Consider the following 22,694-nt stretch of genomic DNA (forward strand, 5'->3'; position numbering starts at 1 on the left):
GCAATGGGCAAGACAGACTTTTTTCTTCTAAAGAAAAGAATTGGGGGTGCCGGGGTGGCTCAATGGGTTAAAGCCTCTGCCTTGGCTCAGGTCCTGATCCCAGAATCCTGGGATCGAGCCCTCCATCGAGCCCTCCATCAGGCTCTCTGCTCAGCAGGGAGCCTGCTTCCACCTCTCTCTCTCTCTGCCTCTGCCTACTTGTGATCTCTGCCTGTCAAATAAATAAATAAAATCTTTAAAAAAATAAAATAAAAACAACATATTAGCTAGACGGTATCCTCTACACCAATATTTCATGGAAAGACAATTATTATCTAAAGGACCAAGATCAGCCTATTTTATTATCCTAATATATGTAAGTTCAGAGGACAGAAGGCAAACGGTTTTACATATTTAACATGAGCTACCATAAGGCGCTACCATAAGATCTCTATGAATGACAGAAGAGGTAGGCCTTACAATTATATAGGGGACTGGAAAAAGGGAGAAAGAGTCAGTCACTAGCACTGAAATTAAGCATCATTTTCCAGGCATATTTCACGGAAAGGGGTCGTAAAAAAAGATATCTGTGAGACTCTTCCTTACAGAATGTTGTAATACCTTTCAGTACACTGAAAATCATTTAACTTAAGTTGTGCTACATGATTAATACTGACTTCTCTGGCATGGGAGATCAATAAATTATCTAAAAACATTACATCCTAGGGTGAAGGTATATTTAAGGAAAAAAAAAGCCAACCAGTTTCCAATGTTCAACTCAATCAAGATGTAGGCTCTTCTAAGAAAATGTATTCATTAGAATACTATATAAGAATATCCAAAAGTAAGTTATTATCCAACTCAAATTCATAATCCCACCACTTCACTTTTCAGAGAACTTTACCAGGAGAAAAAGAGTCTTTTACTAGAAAATGCTTGTTGCCTAGAGAAGAAAATTTCCATTGTTGTAGCTTTTGTACTTCATACATCACATGTATGATCATACATCACATACTGATCATATGTGATGTAGATCAGTATTTCCTCTAAATCAAAGTGGAAAACTATAATGAATAATTAGCAAGAAATGAAATCTGGTAAAGCTGTTTTACAGAGGAGTGATTCCTAATATTCTGCCTTTGAATCATGTATAAGAACAATAAAAATATTCATTCCTAAGCAAACACTGATCTTTAGTTTTTTTCCTTTGCTGAATGCTGCAGAGCCAGATAAAAGAAAATATACCAGTCTGCTCACTTTCTGCCTTTTAAACAGCCTCCTTCTGTACAATATTTATATTGTAAATACAAATATTTATATAAGTATAAAATTGCACAGCACTTTCAACCATATTGTTTAAAAAAAAAAAAAAAGACTCCATTTTGCTCACTTACTAAAATTTCAAATTATCTTCAATCCGAGGACTTAAAACAACTTAGTCATTGGGAAAAAGAACACATCATCATAAGCACATATATTTGAAATCAAAAGTTAATAAACAATTCTCAATAATCAATTAGGGAGGACCAGAGTATCATGATGAAATTAAAAAGATGATATTTTAATTAACACCAATTCCATTTGGTCAGTTAGGATCTTACAATTAGATATCCCACTTGTATCCTGACCCTGTCCTCCTTTCTGATTTAGTACAGACTAAAGCAAAAAGGTAGACAAAAGGGAAGAGATCAAGATCATTCATAAACAAATGAATCCGTCCCTGCATTTATTTGGCTATTCTTATCCCAGCAGAGAATTCTGAGTTTAAAAACAAAAACAAAAACAAAACTACCTTGCTTCTGACACTAGAAAAGGGAAAATACTATAACATGTCAATTAATAATTATATTACTCAGGGAATACTATCCCAGCCAGCTCAATTTTCAGATTGCACTGTTAAGTAAGATGATATTGTAAGCAAAATGATTTTCTGGTTGAGATAACTTTTAACAATCACTATGGATAACTGTTCTTAAATGTATTTATTTCTATTCCCACCTCCTTAGGAAACAGATCTTACTGAACAAATCATTCTAAGCAAGAATTTAGCATATTACTGGCTCAGTATTATCCTTCTATCATCTTACTCAGTAATCACATTCTACTTGTCTAATAAACCTATACTCCTCTAAAAAGGCATCGAAGCAGTTTAGATTTCTAAACACTTAACTTAGAGAAGAATAGTTTTATACCTAGACCTCAGTCCCTATTTATTCTTGTTTTTGATACAATTCTAAAGGCATTAACGATACAGTGGAGACACCTGGCAGACACTATCTTAACCAACTAACCAAAACTAATATCACCTGTCATGGCACACACTGACATCACATGCCTCCTAATGAGCTTCTCTGAGAAGAGCACAGCATCGCTTCTGAGCTACCCCTGCCAAAATTACATAACCTGAACCTAACACGGAGGAAACATCAAATAAATCAAAACTGAAGGATAATCTATAAAGTAACTGGAATGTCTTTTTTTTTTTTAATGTCAAGATCATGAGAGAGAAGAAATGACTGAGGAATAAAATAAAATAATAATAAAGAAGTCTAGTAAAGAGACATGACAACTAAATACATGATCCTAGATTGGACACAGTATCTACAAGGGACATTAAGGAGACAAACAGTGAAATGTGAATGCAGCCTGTGGATTAGATGCAAAACTGAATCAGTGTTAACTTCCTGATTTTGATATCTGGACTGTAGTTACATGGGAGAGAGCCCTAGTTCTTGGGAAATACAACAAGTGACAGGACATCATGTGTGCAACTTATCCTCAAATAGTTAAAAATGTCAACAGCAAGGAGGGCACCTGGGTGGCTCAGTCGGTTAAGCATGCAACTCTTGATTTTGCCTCAGGTGATGATCTCGGGGCTCGGGTTCATGGAATCAAGCCCCCTGCCCCTCCAACCTTGGGACTCTGCACTCAGCACGGAGTCAGCTTGAGATTCTCTCACTCTCCCCTCTGCCCCTTCCCTGGCTCAGGCACACATGCAGGCAGCTGTCTCTAAAGTAAATAAATAAATCTTTTTAAAAATGTCAACAGTAAGGGAGTTGAGTAAAAATATAGAGGAGCTCTGTGCACTATTTCTGTAACATGTAAATTTGACTAAGTTTTTTTTTTAATGGACAGTGTTATGTTGTATGCAGAATATAGCTAATTCTCTAAAAACAGATTTCCACCCAGGTCAGTTCTGCCATACTGCTATAACAATTTGTAAACAATTGCAACATGCACCAATTAGCTCATCCATTATCCTAAGTATTCTAAAGACAGAAAATATTAATACAATAAGAATCACAAACAGAATAAATCGGTCAACTCTTAAAGCAAATTCACAGATGTACCTGCATGCCATAGCAAATCCCAAGAACAGGCTTGCCAATAGTGAATATCGCTGGGTCAAACCAGGGAGCATCTTCTGCATACACAGAATTAGGTCCTCCAGAGATGATAATTGCACTGTGGATTTAAGAAAGAGAGTCAGTGAAGAATCCTCTAACTGCTCATTTTTATCCCGAAGTCCATGCCCTCCTCCCTTGAAGCACTAAGGGAAACTCAGTACAGATGGAAAGATTCTGTTATGTTTTCAGTATACTGTAGCGGATCCAGCCTCCTACACAACTCAATCACCTGTACACTGCTTCACTGCAATGTGTGAAAGTCCATCAATTCAACATTCGCTTGTTAATAAGTACAAACTTCAAATACATAAACACTAATGTTTCTAGCTGTAAAGGTTTAGCATGAATTTGTTTTGTCCTCTGCATTAATGAAGGAGAAACGAGAATTCTAAACGGAGACAGAGAAAACATAGGTCTTCCGGGAAGCAAGGAGTAGAGCAGGTCACAGGAAGACCCTGGATGACACAGAATATGAATAACCTAACTTTGTCACTGAAAACCTTTCCAGCACTCCCAAAAGTTGTACCTGAGACCCAGGAAAAGGAGCTAATATATGAATTTTGCCCATATGGCATTCTCTTAAAACCCAGATCAGTATTCTAACTTCACTAGATTATAATTTATAGAGCATTCTATGGGTTAACTTGGGAGTCGAACTGTTATTACAGGAAAGTCTCCAAACTGAGGCCTATGCTCTTCACGTGGCCACTGACAGATCTAATCTGGTCCTCAGCATACACTCAAAGGATTGAGAACATTTTAATATTATGAATTTTACATAAAAATCCAGATTTCTGGGTTTTCTTTAGGAAGAAGGCGAAAAAATCTAGCAGCACTTGACCTTCACTCATGGCTACAACCTGGAATCACAGAGAGACCTGAACCTTCAGACTACTGCTCCCCAGTCTGCCAAACATGCCCTCTTATACAACAGAGGCGTACCTATGCTCATCACTTAAATCACTTAAAGTATCCTCGGAGTCATTTGAGATTTTAGTTTTGCAGGAATCCTGATTTATCTACATTCCTAAAGGACAATCTTACAAATTTAGGCAATTCACTTTATAATTAGCAGCTGCTTGCCATATAAAAACACACAAACTAGGGGCGCCTAGGTGGCTCAGTTGTTAAGTGGCTGCCTTTGGCTCGGGTCATGATCCCAAGGTGCTGGAATCAAGCCCAGCATCTGGCTCTCTGCTCAGCGGAAAGCCTGCTTCTTCCTCTCCCACTCCCCCTGCTTGTGGTCTCTGTCTTACTGTCTCTCTTTCTCTGTCAAATAAATAAATAAAATCTTTAAAAAAGCACACACACATGCATAAACTATAGGCTTATAATACATCCAGAAGAATGATGTACTAGTCAAATTCATAAAAATTATTCAGCAAGATTGGACATTTTAAAAAATATATAACAATTCAAGTGAGCTCAAAGGCCCCGCTCTTTGAGCTTTGTATTGCTAACTTGAATTATGCTATTCATCATGTTTGTTAGTCTATCTCCTGCAAAAGAAACTAAAGACCACCAACTCAGATGATAAATGTAACGTCTTTAAGATAACAATCCTAAAAGGGTGTAGTTAGCCTTAAGGGTAGATATGCAACTTAGGTCTTTAAAAATGCATAACCTAAATTCCATAAAACATACCTAATAAACAAGACCTCTGAATTTCAGTATATTATACTTAGTTTTATAAAAGATAACCACCATGGGACTGCCCAGCATCCCTCATTAATCTGCTAAACAACTCAGGACTTTAAGATTCTTAAGACTATTAAAAAGAAAAGGGAATGGACTTAGTGAAGGATGAAACTCAAGCAGTACTTAAGCCAATTATGAAAATTCTTATCTCAATAACTCTCAAGAAGAGCTAATCACTCATTCTGAGTCTTCTAGTTCTACCCTGCAATTATTTTGAAACTAACTTGCAATTACAAAGCCAATAAAGCCACAAGGCATTCCAGGTAGGAATTTTAACCAGGTCAAACTTCTAAAAACAAGTAGGTTAAGAGGTCTCTCTTCTCATAATACTAATATTCCAGGAAAAGGATGATCAACTTGGTATCTTAGCAGGCAGGATTATAGTAAGCAAAGCCACAGGGCTATAGTTCCTACACTCCTACACAGAAAGAACCCAAGCAGAACACAGAAAGTCACAAGCAGGACCTAGGAATTGTTTATAATCAGGTGGTAGGAAAAACAATTAGCATTCTATTGCCAAGTATTTGGCTACCTTATTTTTTTTTAAGATTTTATTTGTTTATTTGACCGAGAGAGAGAAAGAGAGAGAGCACAAGCAGCAGAGGGAGAGGGAAAAGCAGGTTCCCCGCTGAGCAAGGAACCCAATTCAGGACTTGATCCCAGGACCCTCGGGTCATGACCTGAGCCGAAAGCAGAGGCTTAACCATCTGAGCCACCCAGGTGCCCTTTGGCTACCTTATTCTTAAACACTTAGCCTGGCTTAGTCTGCTGAAGATTTTTTTTTTTTTTTTTTTTGAGTGAAAAGAATGAAGGAGCTTAAATATGACAGAGCCATTCAGAATTCTCAGTTTTTTGATTCCCTAAAACTGGTTCTCACTGGCAAACATGAGACAGTCGCATTAGAGAAGCTCAAGGGTTCCTTCTTACTCTAAAGAGTCTAAAGTTTAAAAGAAATGACTGTTTTTAACTATCTTAAGACTACAACACAGTTAAATTTCAACCTGTCTTTTCTGCTTTCCAATTCACTCTATTTCAGAAACAAGAATCACAGGATAAATAGGTCTATGAAGCCTTTAAATGTTAACCATTTCTCTAATGGAAAAAAATTATGTTTTTGAGAAAAATTAAATATATTATATTTGGGAAGAAATAGAGCATTAATGTTTAAGACCCAATTAAAGTCACAAACTGCAGTTGTTTGCTTTTGATAACACTCTAATAAAGAGCATCAATTCCATGAGAAAAATGCATAGCATTAACCAGAAATTGTTAAAGGAAGAAACTAATATAAGTTGGCTGTCATTTTGACTAGTTCTGAGCATATAAGTTGTTGAATTAGACCTTATATTAGACTTGAGAAACCTTCATAATTTTAGAAACTTAGTCTCCTGGGGGGTGCCTGGGTGGCTCGGTCCTTAAGCCTCTGCCTTCAGCTCAGGTCATGATCCCAAGGTCCTGAGATTGAGCCCTGCATCACTGGGCTCCCTGCTCAGCGGGGAGCCTGCTTCTCCCTCTCCCACTCCCCCTGCTTGTGTTCTTTCTCTTGCTGTGTCTCTGTCAAATAAATAAATACAATCTTTTAAAAGAAGAAAAAAAGAAACTTAGTCTCTTGGGATAAGAGGCAAAAGAGACAACAGTGAACACAGAATTCTTCTCATTTAGGTATTCTAGCCACTGTATATATTCCTTTGATCAAATGTTCTGGGATGAATGAATGACCATAACAGCCAAATTCAAGTCTGACCCAAAAATCCCCAAAATATAAAATATTCAAGTCAGAAGTTCTTATAACTATGCAATCAAAACTAAGGCAATCTTTTTAACTAAAAAAAATTTCCTTTAATTTTGTTTTAATCAGAACTATAGAAGAAAATTTTTTGTAAAACCATTTCATGTCTTATTTTCATTTAAAAAATTCAGTGCTCAGGGCACTCATTTAAGTGTCTGACTCTTCGTTTCAGCTCAGGTAGTGATCTAATGGTCCTGAAACAAAGCCCCAGGTCAGGCTCCACACTCAGCATGGAGTTGGCTTAAGACTCTCCCTCTCTGCCCACCACCTCTCCCCACTTCTACCTCAAACGCACCCTCTCTCTCTCAAAATATATCTTAAAAAAAAAAAATTCAGTGATCAAGCAAATTAATAAAAAATTCCACAATCTAAGCTCAATCTCATAGAAAATAGAAGCAAAAGGGCTACCGGAATCCTTGCTCTTTTATGGCAAATGCTGGGGTTTCCAAGGGAAAGATTTCTGACTGCACAAACAGTTCTCTCACTCTTCGATCTATGACTTTCCCATACTGGGCACCAGCATCCAGAATGACAACAGCTCCTTCATAGTGGTGGCAGCCATCCTTAAGGTCTCCTCCAGCATTCTCCAGCTGCAAATATTAAAGAAAATGTCCTCTTAGTTATAAAAATTAGAGTCCCTTTAAAAAAAAAGTGGTCACTGTCAGCTCCAAAAACATACAGAACCAAAAAACTATTATACATATCCGTTCGTGGGCATACACACTTTAATGAAAGCCAACATTTACTGACTATGTAATATAGTAACTTTATGTATAAAAGCATCTTAGATATATTATCTAACATGGTAGGCATACAACCCAGCTATGCCAAAATATAGTCCTAGTTTATGTCTGCTATACTGGCATTATTACTAACAGGGCCTCCTTTGAATCTCAAAAGCATCCTAGCTTGAACCATGAATTATACATGGTCACCCTATCTAACAGTCACAGCATTCCTATGAGGGATATACTGATGAGGAACTGAAGTTTGCTGCCAGAATATAAGCATGTTCAAATTCACTTCACCAGGATTGTTTTGCTTTACCAGAGGAAAAGACCATATATATAGCTAGCTAGCTAGCTAGATAGATAGAGATAGAAATAGAGATATGGATAGACACATATAGATAGCTCCAACCCATAACATTAGAATTTTTAAAAGGTTTTTAAATCTTATCTCTGTCACCTCTACATCGATAAGGCTTTTCTGGAAAGCAGTTTGGCAAAATGTAAAATTTTTAACTATGTGTGCTGGAATAGTTACCTGGAACTAGCTTCAAATTATTGTAAGAGTAGGTGGATGTGGATGAAACAAGACTGTTTGCCTATGCACTGAAATCACCAAAGCTGGATGATAGATACACAATCTTCATTTCAGCTAGCCTCTACTCTGTTTTTGGACATTTTACGTAAGACAAAACATTAAAAACATGTATGTACTCTGGAAAAACACTCGCAGGAAGCATATAATCTAATCCCATTTTAAATATTTCATCAACAATGTATATACATGTATGAAGAAGAAACATATAAACAAATATACACAAAAATATTAACAGCAGTTGTGTCTAAGCAATGAGTTACAGGTGACCCTACAATTTTTCCTTCTCATACTCTTCAGTATGTTTTAAATGTTTACAATAAACATTTTTGGGCTATCCCCCACCAGTTGTAAAATTTACACATAAAAAAGCGTAAACCTGTCTTTCAAATACTTATGTATCTGAAATCTGAAATTAGGTATTATGAAATCTGAAATTATGTATCTGTACCCATGCCTCTTCCTTTTCCATTTATAAGAAAAAATAAATGCAGACCTCACAACATCACTAACATTTCCGCTACAGTAATGAAAAAAGCAACAATCACAGCCATCTTATAGAGGACAAGTTGTGAGAAGAACTGAACCACAGGCCAGAAAGAACTACTCTCATCACAAAAATGAAGATTTTATCATATGAATACTGAACAGTGTAGAAAAATCAGATCACAGAAAGAAGTTCATTAAATATATTAGAGTGCAAGAAATGCTAAAATTTTTCCTTTCAGACCTTTGTCCTTAGTCTACACACAAACGCACATACTACTCTTTAAAGAATTTATCTAAAATTCCTTAATCTTAATCTAATTCTTTTTATAAAGAATAGAAAGTTTTGGGGTGCCTGGATGGCTCAGTCAGTTAAGTGTCCAACTCTTATCTCAGCTCAGGTCTTGATCTTAGGATAGGGAGTTCAAGTCCTACAGGGAGCTCCATGTCTAGTGGGGGAAAAGAAGGCAGGAGGAGAAGTGGGGAGCAGAGCAAGGAAGAAAAGAAAGGAAAGTTTTGGGGAGCCTGGTCGATGGAGCTTGGTCGATGGAGCACATGACTCTTGATCTCATAGTTGTAGTTTGAGCCCCATGTTGGCTATAGAGATCACTTAAAAATAAAAATTTTTTTAAAGTGTTTTTTTGAAGGACTACTTTATTAGTATGTAAATTTCTCAGATTTCAGTCCCTTTATCACTGTCAAAGTTTTTGCCAAATCAGTACAACCTGTTTGTTTTTGTTTTTTACATTGTAGGCAGAGTTCTCACTTTGCATGATTCTGACATGAATAAATTTCAGTTATCACAGTTTATATCAGGGTTAGTTAACTAACATCAGTCTGCAACAAGGCTCAAATTTCAGTTACCATTTATTAGCTGTAATTACACTAAGTACAAATTTTGCTATCAGCTCTTCAATCCATAAATCATCACATAAATAGCAAATATGATGGTCAATGATCAATGTGTCCTTTCTTTTAGAGTTTATTGCAATTGGATGCTATAAAACAAATAGCCAGAGAACAGCTGTATTACCTACTTGTTGCCCAGTGATAAATCCACATGTCATTTTACACCTATGGATAATCCAAAGGGGGGCAGATCAACAAAAATGAAAGTACAGCAAAGAAATGAATACTTCTACACTAGAAGTGAAATATGAATCCACTGTGAATGAAGGTACAGAGGAAATTGCTGGCCATGGCAGTGCTGACACTGTTGCGGTTTGAGTGCCTCTAAATGTGCAGCCAGAGGAACTTGGTTAACTTATCAATTATCAATGGGCAAAGCAACTGTGATGAAAGTAACAGAGAAAGTAACGCCAGGTAAATCCTTCACATTAAAGAAACTCTTAGAAGGGCGCCTGGGTGACTCAGTTGGTTAAGCGTCTGCCTTTGGCTCGGGTCATGATCTCAGGGTCCTGGGATCAGTTCCCATGGTTGGGAGTCTGCTTCTCCCTCTGCCCCTGACCCCACTCGTGCTCTCTATCAAAGGAAAAAAAATCTTAAAAAAAAAAAAACAACAACAAAACTCTTGGACATATTTCATGACATTTCAATCGTAAGGGATAAAAAGTCAAAAGCCAACAAGGCATAGAAAAGATGCAAAGGAAAGCACTGTTCAAACTACTCTTGATTCACATTTCACAAAGAAAACAATTCTCACTGTTTTACTTATACTAAACAGTTACAATATGTTATTTCTCTATACTTGTATAATTAACAGGAAGATTTAATGTTTTAATGAAATATTTGAAAGGTCCCAAACATTGTAATCTTTCCACTGATTAAAATTGCTTTGCATGATGAGCACCTGGGTGGCTCAGTCACTCAGTCATCAGAGACTTTTTAAGATTTTATTTATTGAGAGAGAGAGTGCACAAAAGCAGGGGGAGCAGCAGGCAGAGGGAGAGGGAGAAGCAGGCTCCCCGTGGAGCAGGCAGCCCAATGTGGAAATTGATCCCAGATCCGAGCCAAAGGCAGATGTTCAACCGACTGAGCCACCCAGGTGCCTCTAGGCATCCAAATCTTGATTTCACCTCACCATGTCATGATGTCAAGGTGGTGAGACTGAATCCTGCAACAGGCTCTGTGCTGGGCAGGGAGCCTGCTTAAGATTTTCAGGGTGCCTGGATGGCTCAGTCAGTTACACATCGGACTCCTAGTGTCAGCGCACGTTATGATCTCATAGGTCGTGAGATCAAGCCTGCATCAGGCTGCACACTCAGCAATGATTCTGCTTGAAGATTCTCCCTCTGCCCCTCCCCAACTCTTCTGCATGTGTGCACATGCATGTGCTCTCTCTCTCTCTAAAAAGAAAGAAATAAATTACTTCTCCTGGTTTCAGCTTGCACAATCATTTTTATGGTCATTCTACTATTATATAGTGAAGACTGTCGTCTATATTTCTTTGAATCAACTTATTTTTACTTAATTGAATTTTTAAAGAAAAACATACTGTTTTCTCACCAGTTTTTGAAAATGTTCAATCATATGACATCAGAGTTCATTGAGGAAATACTAAATCCTTGCCACATTCTTTCTACCTCAGCCATCAACTTGCCTATCCAGCACCAACTTCAAAAACTCAGGGGGGAAAAGCAAAAAGGTCACCCACCCATAACGTAAGCAAAAGTTCCTTTCCCTCAAAACCCAGACTCCATTTACTCCTACTTCAGAGTTATAAAGTTTGATAGACTTCCAAACCTTAACAGATTAGAAAAAGGACCCTAATGACAAAAGAAGTTGTTAGTCACTTCAATAGTAGAGATAAACAAAATTCAACACTACACAACAGAAAAATCTATTATCTATGTATACAATTAAAAAGTAAACACAGGGGTAGCTGGCTGGCTCAATCTGTAGGGTACACAACTCTTGGTCTTAGGCTGTAGAGGTTACCTAAAAATAAAATCCTTAAAAGAAAAAGAAACACAAAAGCCAAAAAGGTTCACACCCCTCTCAACTGACTCAAGTCATCATAATAAAGTAAATAATGGGGGTGCCTGGGTGGCTCAGTCATTAGGCATCTGCTCAGGGTCCTGGGATGAGCCCTGCATCTGTCTCCCTGCTCAGTCAAAAGCTTCCTTCTCCCTCTCCCACTCCCCCTGCTTGTGTTCCCTCTCTTGCTTTGTCTCTCTGTCAAATAAATAAATAAAATCTTAAATAAATAGATAAATAGCGACGCCTGGGTGGCTCAGTGGGTTAAAGCCTCTGCCTTTGGCTCAGGTCGTGATCTCGGGGTCCTGGGATCGAGCCCCGCATCGGGCTCTCTGCTCAACAGGGAGTCTGCTTCCCTTCATCTCTCTCTGCCTGCCTCTCTGCCTACTTGTGATCTCTGTCAAATAAATAAATAAAATCTTTAAATGAACAAATAAATAGATAAAGTTTTTAAAATTTTTTTAAAAAGTAAAAGATGTTCATAAACGTATCTTTTTTTTTTTTTAAGATTTTATTTATTTATTTGACAGCACAAGTAGGCAGAGAGGCAGGCAGAGAGAGAGAGGAGGAAGCAGGCTCCCCGCTGAGCAAAGAGCCCAATGTGGGGGCTCGATCCCAGAACCCTGGGATCATGACCTGAACCGAAGGCAGAGGCTTTAACCCACTGAGCCACCCAGGCGCCCCCATAAATGTATCTTTTAAAACATCAATAAACAATAGTAAGAAAACAAACCATATCAATACCCTAATTTAACAAATGAGGCAAAAGAATCTGACAGATTATCCTAAGATGTAGATGGAATCATTTTTGGATCTTCCTGAATTTCCATGCATCACTGAACAACTAGACAGCAAGACCAAAAACTAAATGACAATTTATCTTCCCAAATACAATCTGGTAGGAATAAACTACCATTGTCACAAACTGCAATGTAACATCATTTGGGTGGGAAACAAGTCAGTTTCACTGAATAACTCTGAGAAAAGAATTCCAAGATAGTCAAACAGGTACTTAGTAGAAAGCACAGGGGTCAGGGGCGGCAGTGGCTCAGTCAGTTAAGCGCCTGACTTTTGTTTTCAGCTCAGGTCATGATCTCAGGGCCCTAAGATTAAGTCCCAATTTGGGATCCAGACTCAAGTGGGGAGTCTGCTTAAAGATTTTCCCGCTCCGCCCCTCCCCCTACACATGCACACTCTCTCAAATAAATAAATAAAACTTTATTTAAAAAAAAAGAAAAGAAAGCACAGGCGCCCATTTGACTACAGCAGTTGCACTGGGAGAAGGTGTGCATACCCAATAGTACAATGGGTAGCAGGAGACCCAAGGTAAGACTTAAAGGGATGGAAGGAGTTTAATCCCCATGAACCTCCTCAACTAATGGGCCAGGTTCCCTTCTAGAGCAAGGCTCACAAATGAGGACCAACTGCTGGGAGCAGAATCAAAATTAAGCAGGACAAGGGCAAGGAAGAAGGAAATAGAAGGGTCAAACTAAAAATAGCTGGAAGAGGGGCGCCTGGGTGGCTCAGTCACTAAGCATCTGCCTTCAGCTCAGGTCATGATCCCAGGGTCCTGGGATTGAGCCCCACATTGGGCTCCCTGATCAATGAGAGGCCTGCTTCTCCCTCTCCTACTCCCCCTGCTTATGTTCCCTCTCTCCCTGGCTAGCTCTCTATCAAATAAATAAATAAAATCTTTTTTAAAATAATTAATTAATTAATTAAAATAGGGGGAAGAATCAGGGCAAGGAATCCTCAGAAAACAAGCTGCCGTAATTTTAACGGAAGAAGGGGCTCTATAAAGCCATAAAAGTTATCTGAATTGAAATTCCTTCTAAAAACTCAGGAAAATTAGATTCACACACAAGGGAAACAAATTTTAGAAGTCAAATCCCAGGGGCAACTGGGTGGCTCAGTGGGTTAAGCCTCTGCCTTCGGCTCAGGTCATGATCTCGGGGTTCTGGGATCGAGCCCCGCGTTGGGCTCTCTGCTCAGCAGGGAGCCTGCTTCCTCCTCTCTCTGCCTGCCTCTCTGTTTACTCGTGGTCTCTCTCTGTCAAATAAATAAATCTTAAAAAAAAAAAAAGGTGGAGACTGATCCTAGGATCTCAAGATCATGACCTGAGCCCAAATCAAGAGTCTGCCACTCAACCAACTGAGCCACCCAGGTACCCTTGGCTTTTTTGTTTTGTTTTGTTTTTAATTCCAGAACCCTATCAAAAATCACAGACTCTATACTCACACATCATGCCATTGTCTCCTTTAATCTAGAACTATCTATTATTCACCTTTTTATAGTCTTTTAGGACATGGACATTTTTTAAAAAATTCAAATCAGCTTTTTTTTTTTTTTTTAATATTTTATTTATTTGACAGAGAGACCACAACTAGGCAGAGAGACAAGCAGAGAGAGAGGAGGAAGCAGGCTCCCCGCAGAGCAGAGAGCCCAATGCAGGGTTCGATCCCAGGACCCTGGGATCATGACCTGAGCCGAAGGCAGAAGCTTTAACCCACTGAGCCACCCAGGCGCCCCAACTTATGCATGTTTTTAATATGCTATATGTAACATTGTATCACGGGCCCTAATTCTTCACTACTCCCTACATCCATGCCATTTCTCATATAACTTTGCAGTTTATCTTGTTTTAGGAAGAATGCATTTCCTCACTCTTGACATTGGGCTCAACCATGAGATTTGTTTTGACCAGTATAATAAGGGCTGAAATGGTGATTCTACTTGCATCCTGTGTGTCTGCCATTACGAAAACAGCATCAACCTATTAGTCCCAACAGACAGGTGACAGTAGTGGAGCTCAACAATGCTGAGCTGACCCACAAACTTGTCAGCACTAAATTAATTCACATGTCCTTCTGAAAATGTTTAATACCACCTAAAGTGAAATTTTACAAAAACTGTTTAACACCAAAGCATCCATGGCAGGTTCTCAATCTGTAACATACTATGATTCTGCTTTCCCTAGCCATATATAGGAGAAATACATAAGAATACAGGGCAAAATTACTCAAAATGGCTATAATCATGCTTAGCTCTTTCTGACCTTGTCCTTAAGATACACATTATACTGATTCTCTAGCTTTAGAAATTTAAAATATAAATGCATACTTACCTTTTTTTAAGGCAGTAACTAATGAACAAAAGACATCAGGGAAAAGGAACCACTATTAATTAACCTCTGGAGAGGTAGGCCTGGTGAACCCAAGATTTACCATACCAGGATAATATGCCTCCCGAACAGAGAGAAAAGTTCTTATAAAACACCTGAAAATAGTTTTTATATGCAAATACTGCACTAATGCCAAGGCTGCATTAAGAAAGAAAGAAAGAAAGAAAGAAAGTTAAAACCCAGCCTTATTAAATCCCGAGTGCTTCCAATTCTAATTTCATCAGCTTTACTGGCAAATTATTTTCTTATTTTATTTATTTTAGAGAGAGAGAGTGCGCACAGGCTTGCATGCAAGCAGGGGGAGGGACGAAGGAAGACGGAGAAAGAGAATCTCGAGCAGACTATCCACTATGCATGGAGTCCAACACAGGGCTCAATCTCATGACCCTGAGATCAGGACCTGAGCAGAAATCAAGAGTCAGACATTTAACTGACTGAGCCACCCAGGAGCCCTCAAATTATTTTTGAATTTAAAATTCAGATTGCTATTATTAAAGAAGTTGTTCATTCCTACTGGTACATGTTTATAAAGCCAATCTAAAAATAGCCTGTCTGCCCACAAACCACATCCTACTTCCATTAAAATACAGCTGAACAAGGTACTTTTCAAAATACCCTTAAGGACAAAATATTATGATGCAATTTTTTTTTTAAGCTTATTTTACTCTACTAATGTTTATCTCTTCTGGGCATCAAGATTATTATAACTTAAATATTTTAAACTGTACAAAATAAAAATACCAAAACCTATTAGGGTCTATCCTCTGACCCAGTAATTCCACTTCTAGGTTTATCCAAGAGTAATGAACATCTATGTCCACAAAATCTGGAAACTGTCCACATGGCCATCAACATGTAAATGGATCAATTCTAGTATATCCTACAGTGGAATATTACACAACAATAAAAATGAACTACTGATACAGTAACATAGATCAATCTCAAAAACATTATGCTGAGTGAAAGAAGCCAAAAATCACTATACGGTTCCATTTGTATAAAGTTCAAAGCAGACAAAACTAATGTCTGACTATAGAAATTGGAACAGTGGTTGCTGCTGAAGGAACCAAGGGACATACAAGAACTTGGGAGTGATAGAAATGGTTTTTATCTTGACTGGGGTAGTGGTTACACAGGTATATACGTCTGTCAAAATTCAAATTGTACACTTAAAGATCCATACAATTTGCACATGAACATTTTACCTCAATAAAAACAAGCAAAACAAAATACTTACTAGTGACCTTTTTCAAACCATATGTCTCCACAAACTGAAAAACAATGTTACAATAAGCAATTGTTTACCCTCAGCCTTTAGGAGCACCAGACGTCGAGCTCAGCCATGGTGTCAAAAACAAGGTCAAAATTCAAATCTAAGAGCCACTCCATTACAAAACCAAAATCTGGGGCGCCTGGGTGGCTCAGTGGGTTAAAGCCTCTGCCTTCGGCTCAGGTCATGATCCCAGGGTCCTGGGATCGAGCCCCGCATCGAGCTCTCTGCTCAGAGGGGAGCCTGCTTCCTCCTCTCTCTCTGCCTGCCTCTCTGCCTACTTGTGATCTCTGTCAGTCAAATAAATAAATAAAATCTTAAAAAAAAAAAAAAATCTACCAGGTTAAATCCACTTAAGTGGATTAAGCATCCAATTAACCGTCCATTAAAAGTTTATACTTTTATTCCTAATTCCTACTTTTAATTACCTTTTATAACGTTATCTCCTCAGAGTAACACTAAGTGTGGTGCCTTATTTCACCCACTCAGACGTTGGGAGTTGGGAGGATCATATCTCAAAGTTCATGACAATAATGCAACAACATGAAAATATTATAACTTACATAAATTATAATTTATATAAATTATACCTTAGGATCTCACTACAAAAATGGATCAAAGACTTAAACATAAGAGCTTAGGCTACAAAGCTTTTAGAAGAAAACATGGGCAATTATACAAGATTTAAGGTCATCAGTAAATGTTCCTAGGAGGCAACTATAAAACAGACTCTTACCTATAGAGAACAAAAAGGGTTGCTAAGATGGGAGGGTGAAGAATGAGCTAAATGGGTGATGGGTATTAAGGAGGGCACTTGTGATGAGCACTGGGAAGTATACATAAGTGATAAAACACTAAATTCTACTCCTGAAACTAGTATTAGGCTATATGTTAACTGGAATTTTAAAAAAAAGAACTTGGGGGGAAAAAAAGGAAACGCTCTTTAAATGAGATACCAAAAGACAAGTGACAAAAGAAAATAAGTTGAACATCAAAATTATAAGCTTTTATGTATCAGAAGACACCATTAAGAAAGTAAAAACCCAGAGAATGGCAGAAAGTATCTGCAAAGCATATTTCTGTTAAGAAACTTCGGGCGCCTGGGTGGCTCAGTTGGTTGAGCAACTGCCTTCGGCTCAGGTCATGATCCCGGACTTCCAGGATCGAGTCCCGCATCGGGCTCCCAGCTCCTTGGGGAGTCTGCTTCTCCCTCTGACCTTCTCCTCTCTCATGCCCTCTCTCACTCATTCTCCCTCAAATAAATAAATAAAATCTTTAAAAAAGAAAGAAAGAAAGAAAGAAAGAAAGAAAGAAAGAAAGAAAGAAAGAAAGAAAGAAACGAAACTTGTCACTAGGGGCGCCTGGTGGCTCAGTGGGTTAAATCCCCTGCCTTTGGCTCAGGTCATGATCCCAGGGTCCTGGGATAGAGCCCCGCACCTGGCTCTCTGCTCAGCGGGGAGTCTGCTTCCCTTCCTCTCTCTCTGCCTGCTTCTCTGCCTACTTGTGATCACTGTCTGTCAAATAAATAGTGGAATCTCCAAAAAAAAAAAAAAAAAAAAAAGCTATAAAAAAGAAACTTGGGGCGCCTGGGTGGCTCAGTGGGTTAAAGCCTCTGCCTTTGGCTCAGGTCATGAACCCAGCCAGGGTCCTGGGATCGAGCCCCACATGGGGTTCTCTGCTCAGCAAGGAGTCTGCTTCCTCCTCTCTCTGCCTGCTTCTCTGCCTACTTGTGATCTCTGTCAAATAAATAAATAAAATCTTAAAAAATAAAAAAAGAAACCGGTCACTAAAATAAAGAACTCTTATAACTCAATAAGACGACAAGTAATCTACTTTCAAAAATCAGCAAAGATTTGAATAGACATTTCTCCCAAGAAAATATACAAATGGACAATAAGCACATGAAAAGATGTTCGGGGTGCCTGGGTGGCTCAGTGGGTTAAGCCTCTGCCTTCGGCTTGGGTCATGATCTCAGGGTCCTGGGATCGAGCCCCGCGTCAGGCTCTCTGCTCAGCGGACAGCCTGCTTCTCCTCCTCTCTCTGCCTGCCTCTCTGCCTACTTGTGATCTCTCTCTCTGTCAAATAAATAAATAAAAATCTTTAGAAAAGATGTTCAACATCATTGGTCATTAGGGAAATGCAAATCAAAATCACAATGAGATACCACTTAATACCCACTATGATGGCTATAATCCAAAAGACAAGTGTTGCAAAAATGTGGAGAAATTAGAACCTCATGCACTCCTGACAGAAATGTAAAATACTGCAGCTGCTTTGGAAAACAGTTTGACTATTCACCAAAAGGTTAAATATAGAATTACTACATGACCCAGCAATTATATCCCTATGTATATACTGAAAAGAAATGAAAACTTAAGTCTACACAAAAACTTGTACAAGAATACTCATAGCAGGGGTGCCTGGGTAGCTCAGTGGGTTAAAGCCTCTGCCTTTGGCTCAGGCCATGATCCCAGGGTCCTGGGATCAAGCCCCGCATCGGGCTCTCTGCTCAGCAGGAGCCTGCTTCCCGCTCGCTCTCTCTGCCTGCCTCTCGGCCTATTTGTGATCTCTGTCAAATAAATAAATAAAATCTTAAAAAAAAAAAGAATATTCATGGCAGCATTATCCATAATACCCAAAGAGTATAAAAACCCAGTGTCCATCAAATGATGAATGGATAAGCAAAGGGTGGTATATCCATACAACAGAATATTATTTGGTAATGAAGAATAAGGTACTCAACACATGCGAAAGAAAGATGAACTTTGAAAGTACTGCACTACATAAAAGAAGCCAGTCACAAAAGACTACATACTTGCAAGATTCCAGTCATATAAAATGTTCAGAATAGGGAAATCTGTAGAGACAAAACAGATTAGTAGTTGCCTAGGGTTGGGAAAGAAAGGCAGGCCAGGAAACAGGAGAACTGATTGCTAAAAGGTACAGGATTTATTTTGGGGGTGATGAGAATGTTCTAAAATTAACTGTGGTTGATGGCTGTACAAATCTGTGAGTACACTAAAAACAACTGAACCGTGCCTTTTATACAGCACAATTTTATGATATATGAGTATCTCAATAAAGCAGTTATAAAAATATTTTTTTAAGAAAAGTAAAGAGTAGAATCTAGGTGGTATACCTAAAAGCTGACTAAAATTTCTTTTAACTTGTCAGTTGGAAATTTTTCAGAAAATGTTAAAGGGGGAAAAATTACAGCATTAAAAAGTTTCACTATTACCAATAAACATACCAAAACAATGATTTATCTGTAAGTATTTTTATATTCAACTAAATTTTCCCAAATTAGTTAGGGATTCTTCATCCAAAATTTGTTCAAAGCTGCATTTTACAATACTGGAATCTTAGATCTATATTCATAATGAGACTTAGAGGATAAAAATTACTAAAACTAGTTCTCCAAATAACAGACAAGGTGAAAGTGATTTAAATTTACATCGATCTCAGTTAAGTTTTAAGAGACAAAAAACGATTCTGTCCTCCTGTGAGAAACAAGAATAACAGAATTTTGCAGGTCCAAGCAGCTTTAAAAGTTTGGGAAACATCCCCTGCAAATGCTATGGTAGCTTAGAGCAGATTATTTTACCTGTTGGTCAATTTCAACAGTGCTGGTTCTTACCTTTTAGAAAAGAAGTAACTTGACAGTTCTTAAGAACTTCATAAACTCTTAGTATAGTTACTAATTCAGAAATAATTATTCTAATATACACATTAGGATTAAATTTTAGCCAAATTTTAAACAGATGTCACTGTTGAAATCAAGATTCGAACTCAGGGCAATATGTGCTCTATAACTGGAGTGACCATATGGCTCAGTTTGCCAGGACTGTCCTAATTTACAAGTTATTCCCGCACCTATCCATTTATCTCAGAGTCTTAATTTTTTAACATGTTAATTTTTAACCTATAAATAACTGCATTAAAGTAACATAGGATGGGGTTTGTTACACTTTCATTTTATACTCCCCACCTTCTAGTTCTGTGGAGTACAGGTATAACGAACACAGAGTTCTCACTTTTAACTTCAGGTTCAGTCTGAAAGCCAACTACTGATATCCCATTTCTTTTTCCAGATCCTTTCCTAATAAAATGAAGTACACTTGGACAGGGACATCTAAGGGTAGATAACTCTATCCAGCCTTGAGTGCCATAGCCATTGCTCGGCTTGCAAGATGCACCAAACCTCAGGTCACCATCATCTGGTCACTGGGAAATGTGAATAAGGCATCTGTAAAGTATATGCAGGAAAGAGATGTATATGTTCCTGTGCATGATGTCCAGAGAGAGTAATCTGAGCATTCTTGCTACAAGAGTTTTGCCATTTATTTACTATACTGTATAAAACCACAAGTATTTGTTTTCTTCGGTAATATTTTATTTTACAGCAATTATCATTAATTTTTAGCAATTCCTTTTACGTTTAAGTGCCCCAGTTTAGACAAAGAATTATAAGGTCACACTACTATAACCAAACACCTTGCTCCCTATGACATTATAATGTACCATATTAGGGAATGCACACACAACTATATAAACCATCTCCTTCGTCCTCAAAACATTGAGTGTGAAGCCGTGGCAAGGGTCCACCACTAGAAAACCAACTAATACCACATTACTACTATAGTAGAGCTATTTTTTTGAATCACTGTGATTCTTAAGCAAATACTGAAACTTTTCTATTTCACAATAAGAATGAAAAAGGTATTCTACACAACCCAGAATTATACATGCTATACAAAGATTCAAATTTCTACGAAATGATTACTTTTCTGTGCATTCACAAAGAGCTTCAGAATTATGTTTTATCCCTAAGGACTTCATTCATTTTGAGCATCTAAACAGTTTAGGTTAGTAGGAAACATGAAGACACACTGTAAGCACCATGACAGAGGTAAATTTTATTCTTCTGTATAGCAAATAAGTATTCATTACATTAAATAGCATCCTTTGAAATAGGAATCATTAAACAGCCTTTTAAAAGTATCAAATACATTTGAACAAGTCTACATTTTTAAAAAAAAATACTTAAAAGACAATTATCTTCCCTAAGTAACAAGTTGGCCCAGCTAAAGACAAGGCTATCTGAGGTTCCTGGAGGAATTTCAAAACCTTCCAAGTCTAACAGGAAACAAAAAAAAAAAAAAAAAACAAAAAACAAAAACTATTCCTTCTGTCAGTAACAGCTCTTACATTCTAGATGAAGATTTTTTTTTTCTTAAGGTTGGGGAAGGGAAAAGACAGGGGGGTAAGTGTGAAGGGGAAAGGGACAGACTCTCTTAAGCAGGCTCCATCCCCAGCACAGAGCCGGATGAGGGGCTCAATCTCACAACACTGAGATCATGATCTGAACCGAAATCAAGAGCCAGATGCTTAACCAACCCAGCACCTAGATAAATATCTTAATATCTGAACAAAATCTGAAGTAGGAAAAAAAAAAACAAAAACAAAAAACTTTGACCTTTAAAAAAAATGTTCCATAAAGTTATCATAAAAGGACAGTTGTTTAATACTCATGCATCCCAGGTAAAAAATGTTATCTCTCAATTCAACTCAAAAACTTAAATTTAAAGGGGCGCCTGGGTGGCTCACTCATTTAAGCGTCTGCCTTAGGCTCAGGTCATGATCCCAGAATCCTGGGATCCAGCCTTACCCCTCGCCCCGCTCATGCTCTCTCTGTATCTCACTTCCTTCTTTTTTTTTTTTTTTAAAGATTTATATATTTATTTATTTGACAGAGATCACAAGTAGGCAGAGTGGCAGGCAGAGACAGAGAGAGGGAAGCAGGCTCCCCGCTGAGCAGAGTGCCTGATAAGGGGCTGGATCCCAGAACCCAGGATCAGGACCGGAGCCGAAGGCAGAGGCTTAATCCACTGAGCTACCCAGGCGCCCCTCTGTCTCACTTTCTCAAATAAATAAAATCTTAACAAAAAATAAAATTTGGTTTGTCTTATTTTAAAATATATATATTTAAAAATGCCAATTGTAGGGGCGCCTGGCTCAGTGGGTTAAAGCCTCTGCCTTCGGCTCAGGTCATGAACCGCATCAGGCTCTCTGCTCTGCAGGGAGCCTGCTTCCTCCTCTCTCTGCCTACTTGTGATCTCTGTCTGTCAGATAAATAAAATCTTAAAAAATATATATATTAAAAATGCCAATTTTAAAAGTTTAACAGATGTCATTAAAGATTCTATATCACATGCAATCAATTTATAAAATACCTTTAATTCAAGTATGATTTTCCCTAGTCAACATCTCAGTAAAGGTGATAGAGCAAGTCCCACTTCTACTCCAGAGTCTGAGGCTTAGATAAGGCCATAAAGTGGGAAACTTGACAAGTAGCCCAAGTAGCCCAGAACAATATTCTGATAATCCTGCTTTAATAAAACAGAAAATAGTTACTATGTCTGACACTTGACCTATATATTATTCATACATAACACAGAGTAGCTATAAAAGAAAGTTTTAAATAAGCCATTACATAAAATCTTCACTTCTTAATTACATTATCTCAACTCCTTAACTAAGAAAACTATAACCTCTGCTTTGGATAATTAATCAGCCCAAATGTTTTTATAGAGTTTAGGTCTCTCCCTAATTTCTATCCTGCAA

At 38.0% G+C, this 22,694-nt stretch overlaps 1 protein-coding gene across 1 annotated transcript in view; it reads right to left on the reverse strand.

Annotated features, from left to right (window-relative positions):
• Positions 1-22,694, reverse strand: part of GMPS (guanine monophosphate synthase) — a 66,276-nt gene that overhangs the window by 40,852 nt on the left and 2,730 nt on the right. Inside the window, exons 2-3 of the mRNA XM_046002666.1 lie at positions 7,282-7,463; positions 3,330-3,444 (exon numbers count right to left, since the gene is read on the reverse strand). Of these exons, the coding sequence (XP_045858622.1) occupies positions 3,330-3,444; positions 7,282-7,463 (297 nt within the window). The remainder of the gene's footprint in view (positions 1-3,329; positions 3,445-7,281; positions 7,464-22,694) is intronic.

This window comes from Meles meles, chromosome 4 (genome assembly GCF_922984935.1).
Source record: "Meles meles chromosome 4, mMelMel3.1 paternal haplotype, whole genome shotgun sequence".
In the NCBI taxonomy this organism is placed as follows: domain Eukaryota; kingdom Metazoa; phylum Chordata; class Mammalia; order Carnivora; family Mustelidae; genus Meles; species Meles meles.